This window comes from Tiliqua scincoides, chromosome 2, assembly GCF_035046505.1.
Source record: "Tiliqua scincoides isolate rTilSci1 chromosome 2, rTilSci1.hap2, whole genome shotgun sequence".
NCBI classification, from domain to species: Eukaryota; Metazoa; Chordata; class Lepidosauria; order Squamata; family Scincidae; genus Tiliqua; species Tiliqua scincoides.
In genome coordinates, this window is record NC_089822.1 from 165079969 (window position 1) to 165098406 (window position 18438).

The following is an 18438-nucleotide window of genomic DNA, read 5'->3' on the forward strand; positions in this document are numbered from 1 at the left end:
TGGGGCAGCGGTGGCGGCTCTCCTGCTTCTTCCGCTTCTCCCCCCTCCCTTCCCCCCTGAAACCACTTTGGAGCCTTCTCTCAGAAGGGTCCTGACACTTTGGGTCAGCAGCCCCCTGCCTCTGCCACTCTCCCATCCTCTTGCTCCCCTGCCCGCAAGCCACTCCGGAGCCTCCCTTCCAGGCGGTAGCAGCTGCTGGCGCTTGGGGGGGCATCCCCCTTCCTCCCTGCCTGCCTGCCGCTCACCCCCCTCTCCACAAGCTGCTCCGGAGCCTCCGTTCCAGGTGACGGCGGCTGGCACTTGGGGGGAACAGCCTCCTTCCTTCCGCTCCTCCTCCCTGCCTGCCTGCCACTTGCCCCCCTCCCCACAAGCTGCACTGGAGCCTCTGTTCCAGGTGGTGGCGGCGGCTGGCGCTTGGGGGGGCAGCCCCCTTCCTCCTCCTTCTCCCTGCCTGCCAGCCTGCCGCTCGCCTCCCTCCCCACAAGCTGCTCCAGAGTCTCCCTTCCAGGCGGTGGCAGTGGCTGCTGGCGCTTGGGGGGGCAGCCTCCTACCTCCTCCTCCCTCCTTCCATCCCTCTCTCTCCCCCTCCCTGCCTGTCTGCCGGCTGCTCTCCTCCCCCCACACCGCTCCGGAGCCTTCCCTCTTAAGGCTCCTGGTGCCTTGAGGCGGCAGTCACCCCACCTTTGCTGCTCGGTACCCATTTGCAGGCAGCGGCAGTGCCATTGGCCCTTGCGGGATGCTTCCTCCAGCTTCCAAGATGGCGGCACACTGCTCTTTGCGACCCATCGGACATTGGGTCGCGACCCACAGTTTGAGAACACTGCAGTATAGTATCATAAGACAAGTGACATATTGACTTGTGGTATTTGCAGCTGTTGGAAGAGAAGAACATTCTGGCAGAGCAGTTACAAGCAGAGACTGAACTCTTTGCTGAAGCTGAGGAGATGAGAGCCCGCCTAGCTGCTAAGAAACAAGAGTTGGAAGAAATTTTGCATGACTTGGAATCCAGAGTTGAGGAGGAGGAAGAAAGGAACCAGGTGCTACAGAATGAAAAGAAGAAAATGCAGGCTCACATACAGGTATTGCCTGATATGCTACTAATTTTAAAAATGCTTAAATATTTGTAAAGTCCTCTTCAATAAGACCAGGTGAAAACAATGAAGAACATGGTCAAGTAAGAATATTGAGATGAGCTCTCTTTTAGGACCTGGAAGAGCAGCTTGATGAAGAAGAAGGGGCTCGACAGAAGCTGCAACTTGAGAAGGTAACAGCTGAAGCCAAAATAAAGAAGATGGAAGAAGAAATCTTACTTTTAGAGGACCAAAATTCCAAATTTCTTAAGGTGAGAAAGTAGGTTGATGCATTTTTCCTGGTGTAGCAAATATTGCAACAATGATGCACTATGTGAACAGAATCTATTGAGGGCACCATGATTCCCCTCTGCACTTTGTTTCTGAAGGTGTGGAAATGATGGCCTATAATGATTAGGGCTGAATTTTTTTCTCCCATTAACACCTTCTAACTGAAGCACATTAAGGATAAGGTATGCTTGCTGTCATGACAGGCTTATGAGTTATTCTGAATATGAATGTCTAAACACAAATTGATAACTTTATGCTTTTAGTAAGATCAACAGCAGCAATAAGTGCTATCTTATCTTGGCTTAAGAGCCGTTTCATTACTGTATGTTGATTCATGTCTGAAGAGGAAAGCTAATGAAATATTGTGCATTATATGTGCAGTATAACATCTGGGCATCCTATGGCTCATGTCCTTTCTCTGTTTTCCAGAGAGTCTAATTACTTTTACCATTGATTATCTTGGTGCTTGAATACAGACTTCTCACACTGGGAGTGAAAACAAACCCTTGTTGTGCACCATGATACTGTCTTGTAGTAATGAGTACACCCCTTGCAAAGAGTGTGTACTCTGTTGTAATTTTTGAAAGTTTGAATTTTCAGGCACATATGGCTTCTTTCTAGAGTAAGTGGATTCAATGGCTCAGCCCCCAGTATATAACACTGTATCTTGCTTTAGTCATACCCCACCTGCAACAGTGTGTCCAATTCTGGATGCCACATTTAAGAGGGATATTGACAAACTGGAGCAGGTCTGGAAGACGATGAGGGGCCTGGATACCATGTCCTATGGGAACAGGTTGAAGGAGTTGGGCAGGCTTAGTTTGGAGGAGACATAGTTAAGAGGGACCTGACTATTTGAGGGGTTGTTATGGGGAGCACATTTCTTTTAGATTACTGTGGCGGGTAGGACCTGGCCAAATGGTTTTAAATTACAATTGAGATCTTGATTAAATGTTGGGGAAAACTTTCTGATGGTGCAAATTGTTCGGCAGTGGAACAATCTGCCTTGAAAGGTGCTAGGCTCTCCATTGTTGGAGGTTTTTAAGCAGAGGCTGGATAACCTTCTGTCACGGACTCTTTTCCTTTTCTGTTCTGTCTCGCAAAATGCCAGAACCAGGGGACATCCACTAAAATTGAGTGTTGGGGAGTTAGAATAGACAAAAGAGAATTTTTCTTCCCCCAGCATGTAATTAGCCTGTGGAACTCCTTGCCACAGGATGTGGTAATGGCGTATAGCCTAGATGCCTTTTAAAAGGGGACTGGACAAACTTCAAGAAGGAAAACCTTACAGATTACAAACTGCTATAGGTGTGTGCAACCTCCTGGTTTTATGCTACCTCAAAATGCCAGGTGCAAGGGAGTGGCAACAGGGTGCAGGTATCTTGCTGGTGTGTGTTCCCTGAGGCATATGGTGGGCCATCGTGAGATGCAGGAAGCTGAACTAGATGGGCCTTTTGCCCAATGTAGTGATTTTTGGGATGTTGTATATGTGGATAACCAGCATTGGCAGGAAGTTGAAGTCATGATCTTGTAAGTTCCAATTCTGTGTTTCTAAATGGGCCAATTCGATCTAAGGTACGTTGCAAATTTAGAGTTTCTTTGTGCCCTCAAAAAAATCCCTTAAATTTAAAAATTCCTCTTAAAAATCCCTCAATATGTACAACTAGACATTGGGGCTTTGGTATTCAAAGTGTGCTTTATTAGTGCATGGAAAATAAACTTTTGTTGTATGCTTTTAAAGTGGTGTACATTTTACTTTATTTTCTGCTAAATGAAGGTCTCATTTAGACAGATGTTAGTATTATGAGAACGCTTGCTGTGCTTGCATAGCATCTTCCCAGTTAGTCCTGAAATACTCTGAAAATTGTGGGGGGAGGATGATATTGAAAAGCAATGAACAGTTTAGTTTTAATAAAAGTATTTATGAAGTTGTGCTCTCTGAAGCCTCTTCCGTTGTCCCCAGGTTTAGTACCTTGGGCCCTAGCACATACTAATTAACCACTGTTTTTTCTTATTCAGGAGAAGAAATTAATGGAGGATAGAATTGCAGAGTGTACATCACAGCTTGCTGAAGAAGAAGAAAAGGCCAAAAACCTGGCTAAACTAAAGAACAAGCAGGAAATGATGATCACAGATCTGGAAGGTTAGCGCCTTCATATGGTATTCTTTGAAATTGCTGTCAGTAAAAGTCAAAAGCATGCTAACTCAAAATAACGGACATATTCTTGCTACCATTTTCATATTTAGCATTTTCTGATTAAAGCATTCACATGATTTTTTGTGTTTTCCCAATAGTCATTTTCTCAGTTGGGCATAGTAGTATCGTTCTGTTTTTGCCTTTGAATTTCCCTGTTTGGAAGGGAAAGAGGATGTTAAAAATACAGATACAGTTTGACCTTGGCATCTGTAAGGGTTTCAATGCCACGACCCTCAGATAATGAAATCCACGGATGGAGGTTTGCATCCAGGCAGTGGGCTCTCCAGTACTCAGAAAGCCCCCGGAAGGCCTTAGCAATGAATTTTGGTTTTCTCAAAAACCAAAAGTTTATTTCTAAGGCTTTCTGGGGGGGCTTCTGAGGCTCGAAAAGGCCACACATGGCCTCTCTGAGCCTTAGACCACCTACAGGTTGGTCCTCTTTTTAAAAAAACTTTATTTCTCATTTTTCCGGGCAGAAATGTAGTGTACATCTATAAACTTAACAGAGAAATGTATACCAAGACACCAAACAGAACCACGCAACCAAAAAAAAGAGAAAGGAACAGAAATTGTACTTATTATCAAGGTATTACTTTATCGCCAAATAAACTACTAATGAATGGCTGCCAGATATTTTCAAATACATCCAATAATTGCCATTGATAGGCCATATGCTCAAAAGACAACAGGTTCAATAGGTTTTCTCCTCCATTGGTTTATCGTGGGTGGGCACTGATCCTTCCAGTGTTGTAATAATCTTTTAGCTGTTGTAAGGGCATATGGAGTCCATTACCGTTGCCATTTATTCACCTTCCAGACTGCAGGTATATAATTTAAAATAACTTTTGTTTTAGTGAATTTCAGTGGCTATTGTAACACAATATGTATCTCATTAATAACTTCAAACCAGAAGCCCACAATTAGAGGACATGACCGTAGTATGTGCATGAGGGTACTTCAGATGATTCACAGCGCCAACATCTAGGTTCCTGAATAAGGCCTTTATTATACAACCTCTGAGGGGTCCAATACACCCTGAAAACAATTTTTTGTTGGATTAGGTGAAGTCTGAGATCCATAGATAGGGTTGTAATATTTTCCACCACCATCCTGCAGTGTTCATACAGAGTGGGACAATCTAATTCTTCATTCCACTTATCTCTAAGCACCTGTGTATCATATTTAATGACATCAAATATTTATAGATAAATATAACTGGCTTCTTTGAATATGCTTCTTAAAAGTATCTCCAAAAGAGGTGGAGATAGTGAGGCGGATACCGCTGCGGGACCATATTTAGAAGCTAGTAGATAATGCAGTCGTATATCTTGCCATTCATCTGAATCAGATAATCCATATTTCTGTCGTAAATGTACAAATATATAAAACTCATCATTATCAATAAATTGATTTAAAGTCACGACTGCATTATTGGCCCACTCTTTAAAAAAAAAAAAAGGTTCTTTATCGATCGTTAGTTCAGGGTTAGACCATAGTGTTAATTTAGCATGAGTCAAATTTATAAGGCTAAAATTTATATTTTTGTCCCATCATGTTCTAGGTGTATCTAACTGAGATTATAGCTACTGGTATCTGTTTAACATTTGCATATTTGGACTCCAAAGCTATCCATTTCCACAGAGGGGCAATTACAGATGTTTCTAGTCTAGCCCAAGATGATATCTCCGCTTGTGAAGTATCCCACCGATTACAAAAACCCAGCAAATAAACCTGGTGGTATAGGCTGAAATCAGGAGTCCGAATCCTCTCTCTTTAAAGGACAGTTGCATTCTTTTAAAGGATATTCTGGGTGTGGGGGAGTCCGCCCAAAATTTTCTAAACAAGGTATAAAATTTATTGATATAACATTGAGGTATATGTAGAAAAATAGCGTTTATTACATATATGTGGTATAACATTCATTTTAAGTATATTAACCTTACCCCAGAGGGACATGTTAAGTGGTGTCCATTGGTCTAAATCAAGTGGTATTTCACTTATCAACTTGTCAAGATTTAATCAGATCAATTGTGTTATATCTCTAGGAATTAAAATTCCCAAGTATTTGATTAGCCAGGGCACCATCTAAATTTCTAGTCACGAAATACATCCCAGAGCATACTGTCCCTGAGTGGCATTACTTCTTATTTTGTCTAATTGATGTTACAGGTCATCCCTCCTGATGTGGGTCAGGACCCATGAATATGACTCATGTTGGGTCAAATTGGCGGGTCTTGAATCCACAGATGAGGAGCAATGACCTATATGATTCTTGTAAAAATGCATTCATCTTCAAAGATGAAACACTCTTACTATGCATTTACATTGTGCTGTTGGCCTCAATGAATGAGAAGAGAATAATTTTTTTGTACTGTACCAAATTTTGTTGGATTTCCAAATGTCAATTTTCTGCTGGAACCACTAAGTCAATGGTTCTCAAACTTTTTAGAGGCTCTGGAGGCTGCTGCCTGATTTTTAAATGCCAAGGGAGGTGGCTGTAATGGTGATTGGGCAGCAGTGCTTCCCCCCCCTGCCCCACCAAGTAGCAACTTGTTTTCACAAACTACCAAAAATTGAGTCACGACCCACTGATGGGTCCCAGAACCGCTGCACTAAGTCATTTTGATATTGGAGTGCAAATATAAGGTGCCCATTAGCATCTGAAAAGAAATAGGACCTGTTAACTGGTGCTAGGGTTGCTGGAGAGCGCAGAAGGTGTGTTTCACCCCTTCCATGGGTGCAGCACTTTGTGGTATCTGCCTGTAGCTCCTTATTGTTACTGGACTGTTAGAATATGCCAAAAAGAATATGATCACTCCACTCACTGGTGTGCTCTGGCCTCTTGATCTGTTCCTCCCTATGTTTTGCTACCTTCTAAGACTGAGGTATTCAATCTGTGCCTCCCTAGGGAGGCGTGGCTAGCTGCCAGGGGCTTCATGAGGCATCTCAGGGAGAGAGATGGCTGTAGCTGCTCTGCTCTGCACATGCTGCCTGCTGACTTGCTGCTTTTCTGCAGCTGTGAACGAGGTGGGTGGGACAGTGTGAGGTGGGGAGGGCATGTGAAACAGGGTGGGGGGGGGAAGTGGGAGAGAAGGCTGGCTGGACAGCGCAGAGGTGCTGCATCTCATCAGCACAGGGCATGTTCCTGGCAGGCTTTAAACTGGGAGGGAAGAGTAAATACAGGCAGTGCAGTGCTTTCCTCCACTTGGGAAGGGGGGAGCTCAGCCTGCATTCCTCCGTCTTGCTTGAGGGGGAATAGTGGAGGCATCTGCATGCTGGGGTGTATGTGTGTGTGTGAGCATGCCCCCATCTACTTTTGGGTGAGTTGGAATCTTACTCTGTGTGACTGCAATCCTGGTTGCACTTTCCTGGGAGTAAGCCCCATTGACTCAAATGGGACTTACTTCTGAGTAGACCTACATAGGCTGGGGTCTGTGTCAGCTTTACCAAGGAGCTTCACCTTTCTTTTTCCTTCCCCTTCAAAAAAGAAAAAAAAGCCACTCCTGGTGGCTTTGTCTCTAAAAATTGATTAAAAAATAAAAATACCCATTCCTTTTCAGCCATTCCCCTTTTTCCTCCTGCCTCCTTTTGGGGGGGGGGGGGGGTTACTTCCCATGTTAGCTGCTATTGTAAGACAAAAGTCACAATCCTAGCTAGGTCTACTCAGAAGTAAGTCCTATTGTGTTCAGTGGGCCTTACTCCCAGGAAAGTGAGGTTATGATTGCAGCCAAACAGTCTCTGGGTCTCAGTTGGCATCAGTTTGCAATTAGCAGATACACACAAAATAAAGTCTTCCCCTCCCCCAGCAAATTCATCACTTCCCCCTCCCTTTCCAAAACCCTCCAGTTGTGCTGCTAACAAACTCAGGGCACAATCCTAACCAGGTCTACTCAGAAGTAAGTCCTATTTTGTTCAATGGGACTTACTCTCAGGTAAGTGTGGTTAGGATTGCAGCCTCAGAGTGCTGGCAGCTGTTTTTTTTGTTTCTAGTGTATAATTATAACACCTTCATCCCCATTTTGGGGGTAACTGAGGTGAGGTGTTGTAATGGGGAGCCACAGCCAATGGCCACAATAATCAGAAAAGTTCGAGAACCACTGTTCTAAGTTGTTTTTATTGAAGCCTTTTTGCACTCCTATATATAATACATAGTAGCTGACATATCAATCCTGAGGTATCCTTGCACCACTGGAACTAGTATTCCAGTGGCATAAAGTACTTTATAGTAAATAAAGTGTGTTGATGGGAGCAGCTGGGCCGCCGCAGGGAGCAGTAACAGCATCCTGCCAATGGAGAATCCATGCCCCACCATGCCAGTAAGTTTTGGTGGGGAGATGGTGGAACAGGGTGTGAAGGGGGAAAAGGTGGAAATTGAACAAAAGCTGTAAGGGGGTGGTATTGCTGGCAGCGGTGCTTCTGACATCCCTCTTTCCAGCTCTCAATTCGCCTTCCAAGGTCGACTCTGACTTGCACCAGCAAAATCACTGGTATAGATCTGTGTAGATCTAACTCTAGAGACTTACCCCTGGGTAAAAGAACAAATGTTCTCTTACCCAAAGGAGATCTCCAGAATTGCCCTCCCTGCAGGATGCAGCACACACTCTGGCGGTGTGTCTGCATTGGCAGGGGAGGTAAAGGATAAGATTGTGCCCTTAAACTTTATTTTTGTTACTTATTCCTGAATATTCTTAACAAAGTGTTCTGTTCATAACAGTTCTCCTTCTTGGCACAATTCATGGATCATGTTTTGGGAATAAATAGCCTGAAATATTTGCAGTGCCATATCAACAGTATACATAATCCTCTTCTTAGATTTAGATGCCATTCTTGAAAGTAGAACTTATGATGTGTTGTAGAACTTTGACTTCATGTTAGATTCCTAATGTTACACATTTACTGATCTTTGTGTCCAAATTTGGGAATAGCTTCTTGCCCGCAGTACTCTGACCAACTAGCTTGATTATAGGAGTTTTAAGTCTTTTTACTTGTTGCCAGGGAGCATTACTCATTTCAGCCTAACACATGACATGAGCCATATTTTTATAGTTCATGTTGTTATGGCATTAAGCTGGATGTAACCAGCCTCATGCTCACTGGGATGATGGTGAAAACAATAAAGACTGGTACTTTCATGCCCATATTGCAGCAGACAATAGTGGCAAACAAAAATAAGACAGACTCTTCTTTTCTTACTTTCCCTGACTTACTTTTGATTTTCTGTGGTGGTTGAAGGTATCCAATATGGGTTCTCTTCTCCCACTCATTCTGAAGTCAGAGCTTATGCTAATTTCACAGATGACAAGCTACACCTGCTGAAATTCCCTCTTCTGCACAATTGTTAAAGGACCAGGAGCCCTAAAGTATTGAAAGGTTGGCCACTCCTGGTGTAGTATGTATGTGGGGGGAAGATAGTCTGCCGTCCAGCAAGATCCACTTAAGAAAATGAAATGCATCTTGTCTTTTTGTCCTCCTTTTACAGACCATGGGCTGTGTATTTTGTATAAGTGCTGCACGAAATCTTTCTGTGTCATGGGGGGTTTCTATGATGTATAATAATCTATGATGGAACTAAGGGCTTCAATATTTTCAGCCTTTTCTAAGTTATCATATTTGTGACCAGTTGTCATGCAGTACTTCTAGATACTAGGGTGAGTGAGGGTGGGGTCCTACAGCAGCTTCTAGATTCATCTGCCTGCTTCCTTAATTCAGTGCAAATGTAAACTTCGGTGGTTTCCAGTCATAGCTCTAATTACAAAGTCATTTACTATCTCTCTGTAAACATTTGCTATAACTATGCAATAGTGAAGAGACAAATAATAGGAGCCATCTAGTCTCATTTCAGAGTAGAAACTTTTGGAACTAAATATCCATTAGTGAAAATTAACTTGAAATACATCTGGTTTGTTAAATCATTTAGTTGTACTTGTTAGTACTTTTACATCTTTCTACTCTCTACCAGAATGATTTAAATGAAATCAGGCAAGCTGTCTCAACTACTGCTTCAAGAGCTCCTATGGTTTAAAAAAAGTGTGACCCCAACCAGCAGCATTCCTCTTGGGCCAGATTCTTCTCTCCCACACACATACACTCCAGATGTTATACAGAGGCTAATGTTTGGATCTAGAGAGGGAATATCTGACAAGTGGGTGTGCAGCAGATATCCCAGGGCCATTTCAATTCCATTTCTTTAAACCTTGCCACCTCCAACCAGGACAGAGCAGTCATACCTCATTACTATAAGCTTTTCTTTCTGTTGGTTCTGTCCCGTTTTGAAATGTGGTTTGCATATTTGTCATTAATCTGTGGTTTTATGTGTGTGTCTGAAAACTTAAGCACAATCCATCTCCTCAAGAAGGTAACTTAAGGTCTTGCTCTGAGGTTCTGGACACAGGAGGCCAAGATTTCTAAGTCTTGGGGTCAGAAAAGCCTAATAACCCCACCATGTTAACATGTCAATATTAAACAGACATTTTGCTTCCCTAGAATGTGTTTCTTGAGACTGACATCTGTATCCTGCCTAATGTATGAGATAGGATTGGTCTGGTGTTGACTACTCTGTTGCCTCAGAGTAGAACAAAAGTTCATCAAAGAAATAGAATTTACTGTTTCATCTTGAGGATTCACATCCCTTCTTTAAACATCCATTTTATTTATTTGGGACAAGTGTTGGGACACTTGTAAAACACTGATTTGATTTTTATTCACGCTAAAGAGGTAGGGTGCTATTTGAAAAATGAACAAAATTTTCAGAGGTTGTGTATTGCTTTGTTTTGTTTAAATCATTGCTAAGTTTCCCTTTGCAGAATAATCTTAGATGATCCAAAAGTTGCACTAACCACTGATGATCTCATTCATATTAATCTTAGTTTGGTGCCACTAACAAAGTGTGTCCCTAGCAGCTTCTGCTACTTGATGTCTTCCAGTGACAGACCATCATGTGCATTTGGTTCCTTTCTGCTGCTGTGTCCAGCAAATTCTAAGCTGACAATTTGGTAACTTTTAATTAAATTTGTCTTTAGCAGATTCATTCTGAGATTGATGTCAAATAGCATTCAGTAAGGCAAAAATTCCCCATATCATCTCTCTTTCTCTAAAGAGCGCTTGAAAAAAGAAGAAAAGACTCGTCAAGAGCTGGAAAAAGCTAAAAGGAAACTCGATGGTGAAACTACAGATCTACAGGACCAAATTGCTGAGCTCCAAGCTCAAATTGAGGAGTTAAAGATTCAGCTTGCCAAGAAAGAAGAGGAGCTGCAGGCTGCACTTGCCAGGTAATCCTCTAACTTGTGGCAATGCTAGCTCTTGTTGAAGTTGTATTAAAGGGTGCTACTGAGAAAGTTGAGTGCTTGATTTTCTGTTGCTACTGACCAACATCTGTGTAAACTGCTCCTTAAATTCAAAATCCTCATATCTTAATGATGATTTAATTTGGCTGAAATATTGTCCATTTCCTTGTGTGCTAGGTCAGAGTCTTCAACTTGTATGTGACCTGATCAAGAAGTGAGTTGCCAATTGTCCTTGGGTAGAGTGTGGCATTGCTGCTGCCACCGTCTTGTTGAACTAACACAAGACAGTTGCCTAGAACCCACCACCCACTTGGCTTGTGCCAGGCTGTACTGACCCTTCCCAGTTAGTTGCTCATCTAGAGCAAACACATGCTGATACTGTACAGTTGGAAAGTAGAAGAGATGAAGTGGCAGTGACATGTGTACACACTGTGGCAGTTTGGGTGGAGTGGAAGAGTTGTGAATGAGGACCTTGCTCAGCAGCCACCCTGCTGGTCTTCTTGCCTGCTCACTGCACTTTTAGGCCCACTTGAGGGGCTTAGGGTAGCCACGCTGTACTCAGTCAGAGGAAGGCAGGAGGCAGTGATAGCATGCTTGAAGCAGTCAGTTTCTGTCCAGCTTTTCTATCTTGTTTGCTGTCATGTATTCTCAAAATTGTCCTTTGGAACTCTGTATTTCCTATCTTTAAAAAGTGTACATTTGTCTTTTATGATGACTTAAGGCATAAGTTCTTGGTATGCAGCAAGTGTACCTATTTATGTGTGACTTAACATATAACCTGTAATTGGACTCAGCTTGCTGAGTTTTGCATTTTAGGGCACAAGCCAGCCCTTGACTTGAACCAGTGCAAGTCCCTTGCGCTGGCCCAGGAGGGTCACAAATGTGCCATAAGGCATGTTTGCAGCTCCTCAGGAGGAAGCCAGGCCGGCACTCAGGGAAGCGCTGGCTTGTGGAGGCCAGTGCAAGTCTCCATGCAGGTTGCATCAGCCCACTTGGGCTGATTCAAGGAGCAAAGTTAGGTAGGGGGAGGTGGGGAGGAGGCAGGAGGGAGGCATTCCTGGGCAGGAGGAGGGTGGGTGGAATCTGGGAGCAGGAGGGGGGCTGAGATCTGGCAGTTATGCTGGATCCCAACCCCTGTTCCCTGGGAGAATGGAGCAGCTTCAAGCTGCTCCGCTCTCCTCGGACTTGCGCCACCTCAATAGGTGACTCAAGTCAAAGGAGACCCATGGGGCCAGTGGCCCTTACCCGGGGGCAAGGGGAAATTTTTCCTCTTGCTTATGGCCCCTATCCTGCGCTGGATACAGCAGAAGCCTCTTGGCTTGCCTGTTCCAGCACAGGATGGGATTGCACCCTAAGACTACATTTTTACTTGTGACTCAGGTGGGGTCTGGATGTTGGCCTGGTATAATGTATTACTAGATGGCAGGGGACTGGAAAAGCTGTATACCTTGAACTGGCATTCACTGTGGGCTCTGCCCCTTATGCCCTTGGCTCTGCTTGTGAGCTCCACCCTTAACTCTTGGCTGTGCCTGTGGATGTATGGGCTCTTCTAAGTTGGCTCTTTATTACAGGTTGGGGCTCAAAGTGGTCCTAGCTCTTGAGAAGCACTGCACTAGATCCCCACCTGGTACTGCTTTTTTGCAACTTTGTAGTAAAGGGGGGGAGCATTCTGCCTTGCTTTGATGGATTCATGATTGTAAAAATTGTACTTGGCTTGTAAAAGAATACAACTTTCTTACAGCACTTTGGTTTTTTGTGGGGCGTGTCCATCAGAGACATTGTATTCCTTTTGAATGTTGTGTTTATATGAGCCATCTTCTCCAGCCCCTCATTCTTGCTGAAACCCCTGACCTCCTCAAAGTTGTGTCTGAGAGTTAGGCATTTTGCATTGTGTTCGGAGATGTAGGTCACAAGAATTTTTGTGCAATATGTGACAACTACGGGATGAATATCAAAGCAAATATTTACATATTGAACATCTTAAAGATGTGCTTCCTTTTTTGACATTGCAAGGCTTTCAGTTCTTGGGGTGCTGTGCTTTCAGGTACTCTGGTTTTCTGGAGCCAACAGTACACAAGAGAATAACTAGACACTGCTATATTGAACACCTGTTGATATCCTGTAACTGCCCTAATTACTTGTTGTCTGCAAAACCAAGCTTCTGTGATGCACTTTGGCCCAGGCTATGGCTACTTCCAGTTCCTTTTGGTGCATTCTTCATTTGAAGCCATGTGATCGGTTGTTCTGATAAACATATTTGTGGAAATCCAGAACTTGTCTTCTCATGATTATGCTTTTTCCGAGAGAGTGTAGAGTATTGTTCTTATTTTTGAACTTGTATTGCATTTCCAGGGGTGATGATGAAGCTGTGCAAAAGAACAATGCACTAAAACTAATACGTGAATTGCAAGCTCAGATTGCGGAATTGCAGGAGGACCTTGAATCAGAAAAAGCCTCGCGCAACAAAGCAGAGAAGCAGAAGAGAGACTTGAGTGAAGAATTAGAGGCATTGAAAACAGAGCTGGAAGATACCCTGGATACCACTGCAGCTCAGCAAGAGCTAAGGTTAGTGACGCGTTAGGTTTATAATGCAGAAAGTGATTGAAATGCTGTAGTTCTCTATTTTTGGCTTTTAAATATTAAAAATCCTCAACCATTTTAATGAAAAGAGAATGCAACTTTTTTCCAGGCTGATTTGCTACCTTATTAGATTTTCCCCATATGAATTGCTGGACATTTTTATCAATAAGATGGTTAGATTTAAGATCTTGACCCTGAGAAGACCTTTGTATGGAAAACCACACTTGTTTCTTGCACAAATTAGGTCCATACCCATAAATGAGGTAAATTTCCCCTACAATTGTTTAAGCTACTAAGTATTATCATTCAGTAAATAAGGCTGCCTAAGTTCTATTCAGGGGATAATATGTTAATTCTGAAAACAAACACCAAATCTCACCCTTTTCACACCATTCTCGAGATTAAAAAAAAAAAAAAGAGCCATACTTGATCAGACCAAAGACCCATCTAGTCTAGCCTTCTGTAACCAACAGTGTGTCTCTGGGACATCCACCAGCAGGAGAGAAGAGTGAACCCTTGCATCTGCTTTTCAGAGATGAACTGCTTCTGGTCTTGGAGGTAGTATGCAGCCATGATAGTAACCAGTGATGGTTGTGTTCGTCATGAATTTATGCAATCCCTTTAAAAAATCATTTTGGCCAGTGTGACCAGGAAGTGTGACAGTATGTTGTGTGAAGAATTGCTTCTTCCTGTCCGTTCTGAATCTCCTGCCAGTCTGTTGCGTGACCTTGGTTGGTTCTAGTGTTGAGAGAGAACATCTTTATTCGCTTTCTCTATATTGATTATAATTTTGAGTTCATTAATGTTCTTACCTTATAAGGAAGGTACATGAGCCCCTTAATCATTTTGGTTGCCTTACTGGCTGTAAAACTGACCTGAGTTTGACAGTAGGAATTCATAAAACAGGCTGGCTTGCACGGGGCTTTGTTCGTGTTCATTCTCTCCAAAGACATTTTCTTCCTTTATGAGAAATTTCGACCTTCTCTTTCCGGTTGTTTCATAGGACAAAGCGTGAGCAGGAAGTGGCTGAACTGAAAAAAGCACTTGAAGAAGAAACCAAGAATCATGAAGCCCAAATTCAAGATATTAGACAGAGGCATGCAACTGCTTTGGAAGAGCTCTCAGAACAGCTTGAACAAGCCAAAAGAGTGAGTGAAAAATTTAATTGAATGTATGAGGATTTTGCATACTGTTTTCCAAAGACTGCTTCCCAGTCAGTTTCAGTTGATAGGACAAATTTTGTTACTGCTTTTGTGCTATATGGGCTATAATCACACTGGTAACTTGTTGAAGCATGAATCACCTGATGCTGGAAACTGCTCACAGGTACCAGTAGGTTAAAGATTAACAGTTTTGCTATACTGCAATAGCAAAATGGTTTGATCTCACAATTGCCTCTTTTCAATATGAACGTAAAATTGGAGAACAAAACAGATTTTCCTATCAAAGAAAAACCTGGTGAACTTCCAATGGAATCTGGCTAAGAAAATTTCCTAGCTGTTGGGTGCATCACTGTTGCAAATGAAAGTCTGTTGGGTGCATCACTGCTGCAAATGAAAGTCTGTGGGGCAGTCTCTAGCAGTTTCTCTTTCTTTGTAGTTCAAAACAAATCTTGAAAAGAACAAACAGTGTTTGGAGACGGATAATAAAGAACTGGCCTGTGAAGTGAAAGTGTTGCAGCAGGTTAGATCAGAATCGGAACACAAGAGGAAGAAGCTAGATGGCCAGGTTCAGGAGCTGCAGGCTAAGGTCACAGAAGGAGAGAGGCTGAGGACAGAACTGGCAGAAAAAGCAAACAAGCTGCAGGTAAGGATTTTAATTTGCACTACTTTGGCATAGTCCTGTGGTTCCCAAACTTTTGACTGGCAGCTCCTTTAACCTACTGGGCCATTGGTCACTGCTCCTCATCAGGGGTAGGATCCTATACAGGTTGAGTCTCATTATTCGCAATGGTTCCATTCCCAGAACACTGTGAATGGCTAAAAACCTTTGCGCTATATGGGCTATATATAAGCAAATATATTTTGCTGCACTAAAGCAAATCAATTTTAAAAAACAATGACCCTTTGCTCCCGATGATTTAAAAACAACCTTGCTGATCTTTTGAAATGCACACAGAGGCAAAAAGTCTCTGTCTAGGCACTTAAGCTTTACTAAGAGGCAGTAATCCCTCCCCTCACCAGGAGCCCCAGCAAGGGGGAAAGAATGGGTGATAATCAGTGCCATTTAGCTTTCTTTCATGTGCTCAGGGGGAAGGGAGAGGTGAGAGAATGATTGATAGATTGTCAGCCTGCTGCCCTCTCTCACATTAACAATGCTAACGGCTGCTTTCCTTTAATTTAAGGTACTTCTCATCAGCGTTGAGATAGAAAAATCAGTGGATTCTGCCCCCTTGAAAAATATAATAATTAGGTTATACCTGTAATCCCTTGCATGACTGTCTCCCTACAACAGTAAAAAGCAGTTTTTTAAACTGATTTTAAAGGGATGCATTTTTCCCCTTCTCCAGGGATCAGCACATTCCTTCTCATTTGCAGGGGCCATTCATAATGAGCCAAATCCATGTATAAAAAATCTGTGTATAACAAGGTTGAACCTGTACATTATTTAGAACAGCAGGTTTTTCATGAGAATTCCGTGGCTCCCTGGCTGGTTTCTGCGGCTCCCCAGGGAGCCGCAGCTCAGAGTTTGGCAACCACTGGCATAGTCTAATGAACTGGCTAAAAGACATAATTAAACAACCTCTTAAAATACCCCACTGATTATCCTACATATGGTTGTTTGGGATGGTACTGGTGCCTGATTTAAAAAAACAAAAATGATTGGTATTGGTAAAACTGAAAGCATTCTGACAGCAGAAAGCATTCAGTTGACAGCAACTGAAGCATATGATAGTGTTGTTTTTGCCTCATGGTAGAGGCTTGTGGCTCCTGTTGTGCCGCCTCATCCCTAAATGCATGCTTCCTGTCTATGCCACTTCCTTCCCCTGCACAAAGGAACAGAGTCTGAATTTTGTGATAACTTGAACATAGTTTTAGAGTATATTGTTTGAAGGAGGAGTAAAGACAATGAGGACGATTGCTGAGGATAGAGCAAAAGTGTGCCTATAACACTTCTGAGCCTCTGCATAACATACATTGGGTGTTAAAGGGACAGGAACCTCTTTTCACAATTTGCTTTAAGAAAAATCTGCTCTAGTGAAACTTTGTAATTGTGTTTTACATATTTAAAACACAACAATTTGAATAAAGGATTTTTCCCATTAAAAACAGTCATCACTTCTGTTTGAATCTGTTTTGGAATTCATGCCCGTGCACTAATGTGTTTGATATCCCAATTTCAGTGTACAAAAATAATGGTAGGTCCCTGCTTTAAGATGAACTTGCAGACCAAATCTCTTTATGATGGACACTCCATGGCAAGACAAGGCTCACTATACAATAGGTGATTTACTATGTAATGGGCTTATGATTGCCACCAACTGAATCTTGTGGGTGGTAAAGAAGCCAATCGGTGACTGCAAGTGTTTGGTAGCATCTCAGCCAATAGCAGTGTATTTAATGTTGTATTTCTTTGTGTTTGAGGAAAGGTGCCAGTGCAAAAGTCAGTGTATATGTAAGGCTCTGAAGTAGTGTTTCAGCTTTAGCAACTCTGCTTTATAGCAGGGCACTTAATATCGTGCACGCGTGTGTCCGTGTGTGTGTTGAGGGAAAGAGCTGATGCAAAAGCCAATACAAGACTATACAGGATCACCAGATGGTGCACTTTGATAGTGGTGGTTCTACTCTTGCAAATAGCTACTAATCGTGTGCAGAGTGCTCCGTTGATGGCTGTTTTGGGAGTGCTGCTGCTAGATGTGGCAATGTTCCCTTTCTATTGCTGGACCCTGCTGCTGACAGCAAAGCAGGTGAGGTGGGGGTGGGGAGGGGTGAGGAGCAGTGGGACCGGGAGTCTGCAGAAGGAAGTGGATCCTGTGTCGATGGCATGCAATGAATCCTCTTTCAGCGGCCTCCTCACCCATTTTCCCTCTTCAGACATCAAGAGCTGGCAAAGATCTGAGGCGACCCATTGTAGTGTGGGAGGATCAAGGAGAGGGAAGCCTCCAGATTCTCCCCCCCCCCCCAATACAGCATACTCCTTTTTGGTGTATTTGCACTTGTGGGGTGGGGTGGGGAAGATAAGTTTGGGCTCTGAAATGGCTTTTTCAGCTCTAATGTCACAGCTGCTAGCAACATTTTTAATGTTGTGGTTGTGTGTGTTGAGGGAAGGATATAGCTGAGGTGAATGCAAATGCGAACCTTTGAAGTCGCATCTTGGCCAATAAGAGTGATTTTTAAGTATAACAGTGGCCCCTACAAAGCCCAACAGGCACCTTTCAAAATCACTTTTTGGAGAGGGGAATTAGTTCTGTGGTGGAAGTTGAAGCCTTGGAACGAATTACAAAAAGACAATGTGTTATTGGCTGACAATAGATTATTTTTACAATACAGTGTCTCCAGAACAGATTACCATTGTGAAGTAGGAGTTGCCTGTACTATATTCTGTCTGGTCCCATTTTATTGTTGTTCAGTTGTGTTGAAGGGTTAAAACCTTTTGAAGCAATGTAGTTGACTTTTGAGATGAGATTTCATTGGAAAATGTTGCAGAACCCAAATCAAATGTGCCTAAAGTGTGAGTGCCTCCACTTTTTGACAGGATCATTCTAAAATAATTGCAAGAAGAATAACTTGCCGAGACTAAAGACCACCATTTGGAAAGTCTAAATAAACAAATAACTGAAGTGTGGCCCTCAAATATTCAGTAATGTTACAGAGGGGAAAAACATGACAAATTTCCTTTGTCCAGTGCAATTTCTCATCACCTCATAAAACGATGTGCCATCTAAAGGACTACAGTTATCCATGGGACATTGCTGCAAGATGCATTTTCTCTCAAATGTTTCCTTACATAGATATTACTTTGGATATTCTAGACTGTGTGCACAACTCTGAAAAGACTTTGCCCCTGGCAAGTGACA

The 18438-nt window shown here is 42.8% G+C and overlaps 1 protein-coding gene across 3 annotated transcripts in view; it reads left to right on the forward strand.

Annotated features, from left to right (window-relative positions):
* MYH10 (myosin heavy chain 10) overlaps positions 1 to 18438 on the forward strand; it is a 108688-nt gene that overhangs the window by 76533 nt on the left and 13717 nt on the right. For all 3 annotated transcript variants that reach the window (XM_066614714.1, XM_066614716.1, XM_066614717.1), the window contains 7 exons: positions 873 to 1079; positions 1205 to 1342; positions 3381 to 3504; positions 10655 to 10826; positions 13194 to 13406; positions 14425 to 14569; positions 15021 to 15227. In XM_066614714.1, coding sequence (XP_066470811.1) covers positions 873 to 1079; positions 1205 to 1342; positions 3381 to 3504; positions 10655 to 10826; positions 13194 to 13406; positions 14425 to 14569; positions 15021 to 15227 — 1206 coding nt within the window. The remainder of the gene's footprint in view (positions 1 to 872; positions 1080 to 1204; positions 1343 to 3380; positions 3505 to 10654; positions 10827 to 13193; positions 13407 to 14424; positions 14570 to 15020; positions 15228 to 18438) is intronic.